This window comes from Anolis sagrei, chromosome 1 (assembly GCF_037176765.1).
Source record: "Anolis sagrei isolate rAnoSag1 chromosome 1, rAnoSag1.mat, whole genome shotgun sequence".
Taxonomy (NCBI): Eukaryota; Metazoa; Chordata; class Lepidosauria; order Squamata; family Dactyloidae; genus Anolis; species Anolis sagrei.
Window position 1 is genome coordinate 244155247 of NC_090021.1, and position 12057 is coordinate 244167303.

At 38.8% G+C, this 12057-nt stretch overlaps 1 protein-coding gene across 1 annotated transcript in view; it reads right to left on the minus strand.

Annotated features, from left to right (window-relative positions):
- Window positions 1-348: 348 nt before the first annotated feature.
- Window positions 349-12057, minus strand: part of LOC132771100 (cytosolic 5'-nucleotidase 1A-like) — a 33476-nt gene continuing 21767 nt past the window's right edge. The window contains exons 4-7 of the mRNA XM_060768743.2: window positions 11711-11840; window positions 6164-6286; window positions 4621-4799; window positions 349-3097 (exon numbers count right to left, since the gene is read on the minus strand). Of these exons, the coding sequence (XP_060624726.2) occupies window positions 2765-3097; window positions 4621-4799; window positions 6164-6286; window positions 11711-11840 (765 nt within the window). The 3' untranslated portion in view covers window positions 349-2764. The remainder of the gene's footprint in view (window positions 3098-4620; window positions 4800-6163; window positions 6287-11710; window positions 11841-12057) is intronic.

Genomic DNA, 12057 nt, shown 5'->3' on the forward strand with positions numbered 1-12057 from the left:
TTTCGGGGAGATGGGGCAGAGTACAAATAAATAATTATAATTATAATTATAAAGCATTCCCTCTCCCTCCCCCACTGGGTTGACTGGCTGCAAACTACTTCTCAGTCTGAAATAACTGAAGTAAGCTGAAGACCAAGGGGCAGAAGGAAGAAATGGGGCACATTTAAAGGCAACTGGAAAAGTGGAACAACAGAGGATTAATCAGAATTGCCCCAAACGGGAACAATTGTAGGGTGTGATCTACAGCAAGAAAACCAGAAGTGTAAATATATCATAGATAGACAGTTTGCTTTTAAACAGCAGCAGAAAAATGAAATGTAAGAGAAGCCAATAATTAATATCCACTCATTATATATTTGTTTTGCTTTTACTTAAAATTGTATTTGACAAAATGAAGAAAAAGAAAAATACACTTGTAAAATTATCAACAATTTGTATAGTTATAAAGATGAAATGAAATCAAGAAAAGGCAAAGGAATAGGTCACTAAAGATAATTTTTCTAGGTACATATTTTTTTATTTAAAACATTTATACCCTGTTCTTCTTGACCTCCATGGAGGGACTCAGAACGGCTATGGGATAGATACACTTAAATTACTTTTTATAAAGCATCTATATATGTTATCAAATCCTTATCCTGCTCTATTTGCCTTCAACCTCTTTTCTCAGATTATAGAAAAATCTACTTTTTAATTTAAAAATGTAAAGTACTGTAGTGCATCACTCATCAACATGTAAACTGCCCCACACTTCTTTTGAACAGGATCCCACTTTGATCCCATTTTGGAAATATTATCCTTTCAGTGGAAATATTATCTTGGCTGGGGAATGCTAGGAGTAGAAAACTATTAATGCATCTAGTTAAAAAAATAATTAAGGTGCATTTACATTAGAAAGAGAAACCTGTTAAAGTTATCTGGATTCAAGTTAAAGGAAAAGATATTCCACTTAAACATTAGGAAGAACATCCTGATGATAAGAGCTATTCAACAGTGAAATATGCTGCCTTGGAGTGTCTGGAGTCTCCTTCTTTGGAGGTTTTTAAGTAGAGGCTCGATAGTCATCTGTCAGGAGTACTTTGATTATGTATCCCTGCATGATTGGAAATTGAACTCTATGATTCTGTGTTTAATTTCCTCATAAAATTTAAGCTGAATGGCTGCACTAAAACCCTTACCACAATGAAGTTGGAAAATGACATCCATCGTTATTAGTTATTTATTTCTTTATTGCTGATTTTCTCATGCCTCCCAGAAAAAATTCTAGGGCAGTGGTTCTCAACCTGTGGGTCCTCAGATGTTTTGGCCTTCAACTCCCAGAAATCCTAACAGCTTAACTTGCTGGGATTTCTGGGAGTTGTAGGCCAAAACACCTGGTTGAGAACCACTGTTCTAGGGTTACTGGCATCATAATTCAGTGCAACAGGTAATGCCATCTGGATGCAAAGACCACTCCTTTTCCAAGCTGCCCTTATTACTTGTTGGTTTGATACAGCCTTGAGAGTAAATTAAACTATCATAATCTGTGCCGGCTTTTAAGCATTGTACAAAGCTTAAACGTGGAGTTAAGTTAATGCTGACATTTAAACTTAGGTCAAACATTTCAGTTTAAATATCAATTTAAGAAAGTTGCTTTTTTGTAAGAAAATTTCCAACTTAATAGTGTAATTGATTTTATCAAATTAGTGTTTATCCCCAGACCTATTGGTGCACCATGTTCCCAACTGTGGGCAACAAGGTGTGTGTGTATGCAATGTATTTACTCACACACACAGCACCAATCCTACTGAAGTGGGGAAAGCCAACTGTAATTCCTCAAGTTGTTTATAATAAAGGAGCGATAACTGGAAATGAGCCTCCCAAATGGAAGCATCTATCAACCCCTTCCAGATTGTGCTAATGGGAACTGAAGATTCACAGCAAAGGCTTAGGCTTTTCAAAAATGAATAAATTTACAACTACATTTTTTTCTGTGAGAAGAAAGCCATGCTCAATTGAAGCAGTATTTGGAGTACAGAGTTAATTGGATAGAGGCTCTGGACTGGAATTTTGATGATTTTTTCTCATAAGCCAAGTCCTAGTTTTTATCTCAATTGAATGGGTTCTCCCTCTGTTTCTGAAAATGTCGAGCTGCAATTTCACTATGCCTAAATTTAATTAGAAAGTTCCTTTGCCCTAACAGAACATAAAACAAGCTGGTGGAGAGCAAAAATGGAGGCAGATGAAAGCAGATGTCGACTTCAAGCAACATTTCTATTTTGACGCTCTGGTTAAATTGGTCTTTGCTTTTTGATTTATTCCAAAAGCAGCACAGTATTTTGTTTATTTATAGTCTTTCTACCCAACTCATATCATTTTTTTAAAAAGCATCTGTCCCTTCAAGCCTTTGCTCTCAAAAGATCTAAAGTAAGAGAAAAAGATGTGAGAGAGAGAAGGAAAACATGAAAATTGTTGCACAAAGTTTGAGGTTTTTTGACTTCATAACCACTGGCTGTCAGTGAGGCAGAGGCAAAACCCAATGGAGTGGCTTCTAAGAGCAGGTGGTAATCCTGCTTTTCTCCTTGGCTGCTGAATGATATTTGAGCAGAGGCAAAACCCAAGGGAAAACCATTGTCGGAAAGGTTTGCAGTGACCTTGCTTTCGTTCTCCTCTTCTTCATCTTTATCTGATTTTATGTCTTGTTTTCTTCATTACAAACTATGGTCAGACTGGATTGAGAATTCCAGATTTCATTGTCCTTTCAGTCCAAAACCGTGCTCAGTAATCACATGGTAATATGGCCATTTCCATCCTCACTGCCACCAGAAAGGACCAGGGCAGAGGGAACACCAACATCCAGTCCACCTTGTATATTGTGAAGGCCATCATCAAAGAAGATGTGAGGTTGGATTTTGGACAAGATGGGGCCTTTAGGAGCTCCATCCATGAAGAAGGCCTCATCAATTGCCAAGCCCCATTTCCTTAGGGTTTTGATGGTCCGGATGCCCATGTCACGGCCACTGCGGGCAGTTACCAAGTAAGTGCGGATGGGGGAGTCCTCTTGACCAAACTTGTTGCGAATTTTCCCAAGGTGCAAAGCAAAGGCTTTCAATGGCCCCTGTAGAATGTGATAGGTACGAGAGACAGAGGTGTATTACTCCAGGAAGCAAAAACAGACCACATTGCTCTATGCAAATGTAAGTGAGCTACAATCAAACTTTTCGATTCAAAAAGAACACCACAATGTGAGCCACAAGTATTTCACTCTATCCAAAAACAAACATTCAAATACAGGCATACACCACTTAACAAAGTAGATGTGTTCCTGGGTATTGCTTTTTTCACAGCAAATTTGGTGCTAGGAGCAGGAATAATATGAAAGGAAGGAGAGGTTCCTACAGCACAAAAAAGGAAGACCAGTTAAACTTGTTTTAGCAGACATTTTGTCCAATATAAACAATATGTGCATATGAAATGAAACAACCAGATCAGGTAAGCCTTATGCAGGTAAATCAAAAACATTCTGAACCTTCTAGAAACCACTTAAAGCCTTCTTCCAAAGACCATTTGGAGATGCATAATTTTGCTAGCTTTCACAGTGGGTTACACCCTTGTGTTGGCAGGACTGTTGACCAACAGGTCAGCTGTTCAAATCTGGGGAGTGGGTTGAGCTCCCTCTGTCAGCTCCAGCTTCCTATGCCAGGACATGAGAGAAGCCTCCCACAAGTATGGTAAAACATTAAACATCTGGGTGTCCCCTGGACAACGTACTTGTAGTCGGCCAATTCTCTCACACCAGAAGTTACTTGCAGTTTCTCATGTCGCTCCTGACATGAAAATAATTATATCCATTGGCCAAACTTATAGATCTGCCTTAGTAGGCAGGTGCACATAGCTACACTAGGACTGAGTAGAGTAGAATCCCACGCATTACAGCTCAAACTTTTATTGCATTGTTTACTGCAGGCAAACTGCTTTAAAACAATACTAGAGATTAGGGTATCTTCAGCCCTTGTTTGTCATCTTATTAATATTACAAATACTAAAATTCTCCAGCTAGACAGAAGACAAGGAAAGGGGGTCTGGAATATGAAAAGACTTTTTAAAATGTTTTTTGTCAGATACTTTATTAACTTTATTATTATAATAGCAGTAAGCAAAGAAGGAGACGTTTCAGCAATTTCAAACATCAAAAATGTTATAGCTTGATTTCTCTGCTAAAAAACAGATGTTTTCTGGCTTCAGCATTCATGAGATCAGGGTGGGCAAGTTGTGGCCTGAGGTGACGTGCAATCCAAAAAAGGAGGGGGAAAGCCTCTCCTTGAAATTTTCTTTTCAAGTAGGTCTCATCTCTGTTCCTCACAATGTTTAATAAAGGATAACATTTTTTGGAACCAGAAATAGGTTTCCAGTGTCTGATTCCCCCTCCCTTCTGACATTTTCTGAGATCCATGTGGCCTGCAAAGAGCAAAGTTGAAAGAAAATTGTCCCCCTACATGGTCCTGAGAAAGTGGGGCACTCTGAATGCTTCAGAGAGTCTCAACAGTTGACCTTTGTTTGGATTTGAGTATTCTGCTTGGCCAACAAAATTCATCCTCATACCCTTTGGGGAAAACGAGTGCTGGCAAAGCATAACCTTACCTCTCCCATGGGTACTGATTCCATACTTTTCTCATACGCGATAGCTCCCTCCAGTCCCTTTTCACGAAAGACACGGTCGGTTTCATCAGAAAAGAGAACTGCATCTCCATCAAAGACAACCCGCAGCTGGTTGGTGGGAGCCTGTATCTCTTGCTGGAAGATGAGTGCTGCGGAGACTCCTGTGTATGAAAGAGACTATTTACATGCTTTATTATAAAGCTTGTTCAGCAGAGGCACACAGGAGGCTTGGCATAGGTCTTATTTTAAATGTGCAATTTCCTGAGTGAAGATGAGGTAGATATGGTGCTGTGGGAGTTTTTCGTCTTTCTTTGGCAGAGGCACAGCATAAGCTTTGAAATGCTTGTTTAGAAAGCTTTTCCTCTACCATGGGTAAGGTAAACGTAAGATAATAGACTTCAAGCATAAGCCGTCAAGCTGTTAAAGTACTCTTGTTGTCGTATCATAGACAGATCCAACAAACCTTCATCTCCCTCCTCCCCTCTCTGCCCAGCATCTTTTCCTTTAATCTTTCCCCAGCCTCACCCTTCACACACACACCTTATGTTCATCAATAAGCCATGATCCATGGTGGGTTTCTCTTCTCTTAGGATTAAGGGAGTATCTTCAGACCAAGAGTAGGAGCTTCTGACTCCCTCATATTCTTACAGGTGCATGTTTCCAAATAAGGGAAATGGTTCAAGTAAAGCTCTTCTGCTATTGGCAATGAATTCAAAATGGAGAAATGGTGATTCCATATGAACATTAGGAAAAACTTCCTAATGGTAAGAGCTGTCTGTTTAGTCGAATCTGCTGCTTCATAGAGTGGTGGAGTCTCCTCCTTTGGAAGTTTTTAAGCACAGTGTAGATGGCCATCTGTCGGGAATGCTTTGATTGTATTTTGTTTCAGAAGGTTGGACTGAATGGCCCTTGTGAGCTTTTCCAACCCTATGATTCTTTCTGACAAGTAATGAACATTTTTAGATGTTGTGGCTCACAAATCACAAGGGTGCTGGGTTCATGTCTTCATTCTTTGGAGGCAGGATTGCTGGTTGATGTGGCCATCTTTCTTCTCAAAAGAGGCCCCAAGACATAAGAAATACTGTCTTTCCTGTCTCCCACATGGGCTGAATAGGGCAAGGTTTCTTCAGAAGCCTGTACTAAGCAATGTGCATGTGCAGAAAATTAAGAGAAACTGTCTTCCTCTTTAATAGAAAACATGTTTATTTTCCACACTATTTCCCACTTTGGGCAGAATAATGATTCCAATTGTGAACCCAACACCACCAGCTATCCTGAGGATTTATTCTGAGGAAACCATCTGGTATAAAAACTTACTGAAAGATTTTAGAGCAGCAGAAGGTTGTTTCCGTGTGTGCTCTAATGGTATGAATTTAATATTGCATGAATGTTTTCCTCAAGAGGGTGCTCACAGAATTTTGTAAAAAGACACAAGGGAAGAGACTTGTTGAGGGAGAGAAAAATCATCAGAGAGATGGCAGCAAAATGTAAGAGCAAGTATTTTGGCTAATGAAGGGATACCAACCTCTCTGAAGTGCATTGTATACATCCTTTCTGTCAGCTGAGAGAAAAAGCTTCACATTATGGATTTTCAAGTACTGGGTAGAGTCTTCATCACTGACAAAGCAGAACTTGGAGATCTCCAGACCTTAAAATCCAGAAATAAACAACTAATTTACTAATTATAGTAAAAAGAAAGAAAGAAAATTCAAGCAATACTTGGTATAGCATATCACAATATTTCATTCTTAGGGCCAAACTAGTAAACATCCATGATATCCACATTCCACCCATCCTATAAGTGCTGTGCTCTTCACCCACAATTGCAATGTTAATGGTAAATACACATTTGAAACTCTGCAGGGGAAAGGGAAGAAGGAGTTTAGAGTGTGATCTGAGATTAAAAAAAGCCCAAAACAAAACTGCATTTTCAAATATGAATATATTGTTTTACATTGCATCCCCCCCCCCCCCAAATATCCTGTTGGGTAAAAATAAAAGTTTACACAATGCAGGGTAAAAATACAATTATACATTCTGTTTAAAAGTCCTTCCTAATAACTTTAATAAAAATAAATGAAATTTAAAACAGATAGGTTAGTCATCAATAACAATTGCCAAAACCCTTCAAAGCTTGCATATAAGCAAAAAGAGATGGAACTCTATGGATTTTCCCACATAGGACACTCTATAGTGTCCAACTTACATGTCTGAATGTATCTCCCTCTTTGAACCAGAGCATTAAGATTTGTTGGGAGGCCCTGCTCTCGGTCCCATCCCCTTTGCAAGGGTGACTGGTGGGGATGAGAGACAGGGCCTTAGTGGTGGCCCCTCGACTATGGAACTCCCTCCCCAACAATATTAGACTGGCTCCCTCCCTCCTTGTCTTTAGAAAAAAAAGTTAAGACCTGGCTCTGGAATCAGGCATTCAGGAATAGTGCAACACAAAATTGATATGCAGCAACATGGAGGACAACCACAGTATTACAATGTGGCAATGAAGTGGCTAATCTGTAAGCCGCTCTGCATCCCCCTTGGGTTGAGAAGAGCAGGGTATAAATATAGGAAATAAATAAATAATATAGGAAATAAATAAATAAATAAATAAAGCTTTGGTGCCACAGAAAGGTTCTTCATTTAATGCTGGTTTAATAAGACACCATAAAACAGAACTACAGGAAAGGACCTCTAGTTCTTTAAAGGTCAACACCAGCTATATTAGCATTTATCTTGTTAATTGGACTCAAACCAAAATGCTATGTTCCTCCTCCCTGCCTTTTTGTTACCTATTGGTTACATTTAGGTTGTACTGGCTTGGGGATTTCTGTAGTTCAGGCTTTGCATTAAGTCTGTGGAAATATACTATGTAATGGACTTGAATGGCTCGTTCCTGTCTGAGTCCCCCTTCGGGGGTTGTGAAGGACGGGATAGAAATGCGAGAAATATATATATATATATATATATACATATACATATACATATATATTGTTGAAATGAGCATTGTCCTGGAAATTAAACTCAGGTGTCTCTCTCTGTCACATTTATTTAAAAAATGTGCATTTGTAACACTGTTGTCACCAGATGTCACTGTAGTGCCATAGGTACAACTAGAGCAAGAAGTCATTCCTCAAGCACAACCAGTCTTACACTGAAGCCTAAACGATACATTGTTGTGTATAAACAAGAACTGAAATAGTTGCTAGGAGATGTGTTGGTGACCAAACTAGATAAGCAGAACTATGATACATAGTGAAAGACATTCATTCTTTCCCTCTGCCACTATCTTGATGAAAAATTCTCCATAAAATTGCTGTTAGCCCTGGGAAGGAGCTCCTAGTAGTATAAGTGGAACATTTCTGGAGCTGACTTGAAGGCACATATGCACACATTTTTTGGTACTAGAAAAGAGAATAGAAAACAATTGTCTGGTTCTTTTCATTCAGACCAACCTTTAGTTATTTATTTTGTATACAACAATTGAAACAATTAATTACAAAAACTTTTAGCACAAACCAACACATGTCTATTTAGCTATATAATTTCAGTGGCCATGCATTTGTAACTGCCAAGGTTAATTCCAGCCATTGTCTCCAGCTTGAATCTTTTTGCTACACCTGTCCGTTAGTGACTACACTTTTTCCAAGATTACACAGTGGTGGCAGTGGAAGGCAAACAAAATCTGCAAACTCCAAGCAGCCTGTTTGTTCAGTGATTTATTTCCATCACAGCTACTGTTCTTCTGGCACTGTCTATACCAGTGTAGATAGATCAGCATAATGGACCAATAGGATTCCAGCCTGCATGCCCTCCTCTTCATCCATGTGGGAGTGAGATAGACTTCATGTCACCTAGTCTACCTGTAGCCAGGTCTACATTCTAAAAATACATGGAATGCTAATGGATGTGAGATTGAGCATTAATATTGCTGCAGCCTCTTCACATTTACCAAGCAAAGTAATCAAACTTTGAGAAATTTCATGTGGAGGAAACTAGCAATAAGCAAGACATTATAGAATTATGTAAGCAGAAACAACCTGGAAACAGCAAAGGTGTGGTCGCAAATTCTGAGTCACATTGCTAAGATAATTCTGCAGTACACTTGCTGATGGGAGAGGCAACTGCTTCAAAGTAACACGAGAATATCAGTTATTTATGATAAAACTCAAGTTAGAACTGTCTCAAGCAACCCACGCTTTTTATAGAACTGCAAATGCACAAACTCTCATTTTTGATGCTTCTTATATAAATGTATTGTTACAGTAGTATTAAATACCTAGATCTTTCTACCCATTTATAATATAAGTTATACAGGCTATTCCCATGACTTTGGGCACACTGAATTGGAGAATCAATCATGAGGATTCACGGATATGTAGAGACAGACCTGGCTGAGGAAGTGGCCACTTAGAGAAATCTAAGCATTGCTTTCTACTGTGACCATCCCTTCCACACCAGGGACCATACCCACTCCTACCCATGCTGCAAGTCAAATTCAGAAAACTCTACCTCAACATCCTAATTAAGAATATATCTTTATCCCTACCTTATTGTGACAAAATGGAGATCCAATGCTGATCAAAGGGTATGCCCAGTGTCTCAACAATTCTAATTCTGAATGCAAAATTCTTATAGTCAGTGTAGACAGGGGGTTGGGATTTCCAGGCTTAAATCTCCACTGAGTCATGAAACTCAGGCCCCTTCCACACAGCTATATAAAATTAACATTGAACTGGATTATGTGGCAGTGTGGACTCATATAATCCAGTTCAAAGAATATATTGTGGATTATCCTCCTTGGTATTCTGGGTTATATGGTTGTGTGGGAGGGCCCTCATTGAGTAATCCTTGACTCTCCCAGACCAACGGACTTTGCCAGGTTCTCTTGCAAGGGTGGAGATGTGTGTATACCATTTTGATCTCTTTGGGGGAAAGGCAGGATGTAACAAAACTACCAAACTATGAGAGTCTAGAATATTTTATATGTGTAATACATGTTTGCTTCCTTCCATGATTTTTTCCCTTTGCTTAAATAAACTTTTGATGTCATCTATTTCATCATAAATTGACTAATGCAACTAAAATGTTATAAATCACATATTTGGCATAGACATTTTAAAATAAGAAAGTTGCTGCCAAAACCAACACATGTGCCCATAACAATAATCATCAGTGAGTAAAACTGACTCCTAAAAACGATTAGCTAAGGATGCAGTCCTATGTCATGTACTTGGTAGGAACCTCCATTAAACATAATGGGGCTTACTTCTAATGACTACTGGCCTGCCTTGCCTCACATCTCCACTAGTGAGCAGAAGCCATTGCAATCGGTGAGCATCTGTTCCCCTGTCCATTGGGAATCTGTCAACTTATGTTCCCATCACCCTCTGTAAGTGACTTCTGATGAAAGAGTCAGAAGCAAGGTCCTTGTCATAATTTTTCCTGGCACTGGGGATTGCTTTTCTGAAGAGGGTGGTTGAAACGTTACTCAGGTGCTTGCTAATCAATAGAGGAAAATGACCCAATTAATCACAGTAGGGATTGGGGGACTTTCATGGTCTCTGCATCGTCCTTAACTAAGCATATGGAGGACTCTAGATTATGCATTCATAACAGTATTTGCAGATACTGGCCAACCGGAAGAGGTGGAAACAACTGGAGAGAGAGAGAGAGAGAGAAAGATATAGAATTTTTTTTAATCTCAGGTAAATAGTTTGGGCTCATTCCATTCTGACGCAAATACATTGCTGTGAAATTATATTTTTGTTGTTGAAATTGCATATATATATATATATATATATATATATATATATATATGCTGCAGAGTCATTCACATTTCTATTTTATTTAATATATATGATATATTAAATAATATATTAAATAAAAGTATAAAATATTACACACACACCTGTTATCATGTATATTGTTATAGTAAGGGATTATATATATAATTCTTTACTACCACAAAAATGGTATTTAGCAGAACCTCTACTTAGAACACACTCCTGTCATCTGAAGTTGTTTTGATACCTGAGACAGAAAACCCTCAAAGAACCTTTCCCTCCCTGTTAGGAAAATACAGTTAATATAGTCATAATAAATTAAATGATTAGTTGTTGTTTCATGATAAGCATCTCACTCTGCCTAATGGCAGGGCTGGTTCTGCATTAACACATCAGAAGGAAACTCCACCCTTGCAGTTACAATGGTACTATGATTTAAATTAATGAAGCTGTGTAACTTCACATGCTCCAAATCCTTTTTTTAAAAAATCACGTTTAAAAGTAAGTTTGGGCTATCTATCTATCTATATCAAGAAAGCATGAAATGGCATTAAGAGAATAGAAATGATTGTGTTCCACAAGTAATACATCCATGACCGTGAAGTAAGAAATATACAACCATGAAATTTTGAGTCTAAAATCACTTGGTGACAGTGAACTCCTTCCTAGACTGGCATAAATGTGAATGACTCTGCATCACACTCAATCCCCCCAGTTCTCAAGTACAGGTGATTTAGCACTGTTAAATTCAGGAATTCAGAGCAGGTTAAAACGGGTGGGGGAAGGTCTGTAAGAAAACAAAATCCAGCATTTTGTTGTTTATTAAGGAGTATTTAGGCTGGGAGGGCAGCCTAAATACTCTGAAAGTACCAGATCCTGTCTGACCTTGAAAGCTAAGCAGGTCAGTCCTAGTCAGTATCTGGATGAGTGACCATCAAGAAATGGCAAGTGCTAAAAGCTATATTTCAGAAGACTACAACAAACCACCTTGAAGTATTCCTTGCCTAAGAAAACTCTGAAACATCCAGTGGATGACTATAAGTCAATGGATCTCAACCTGTGGGTCCCCAGGTGTTTTGGCCTACAACCCCCTAGAAAACCCAGCAAGTTTACCAGCTGTTAGGATTTCTGGGAGTTGAAGGCCAAAACATCTGGGGACCCACAGGTTGAGAACCACTGCATAAGTCAACAGCGACTTGAAACCACCTATGCACACAAAGAAATCTATGATGCAAATGTGTTTCTAGGGTTAAGTGGGAGGAACCTTGCTCTCTTCAGATCAGAGAACCTACCATGCTGTTTAGCACTATTAATGATGCGGGCACCACTCTCAGGGCTGTTATTGGAGAGAACAATGACATCAAAGAGCTTCTTTTCTTCAGGGTTTCTTTCAAGAAGTTTCTTGTTCACAAACTGCACAGCCTGAAAGAAACAGTTATGAGTGCATTATTGTTGGTATATCAAAATAAGGACCATGAGTAGATACACTTTGGGTGTTGTCATGTGCATAATATTATACTTACTTACTTACTTACTTACTTAGGCGATCCCTCGTTGGACGAGTAAGATGGTCTTCCATTATGGATTTCCTTGTGGGTCCGTAGGTGGCTGTGGAGCCCTATTCTTGCTCTGCATCTTC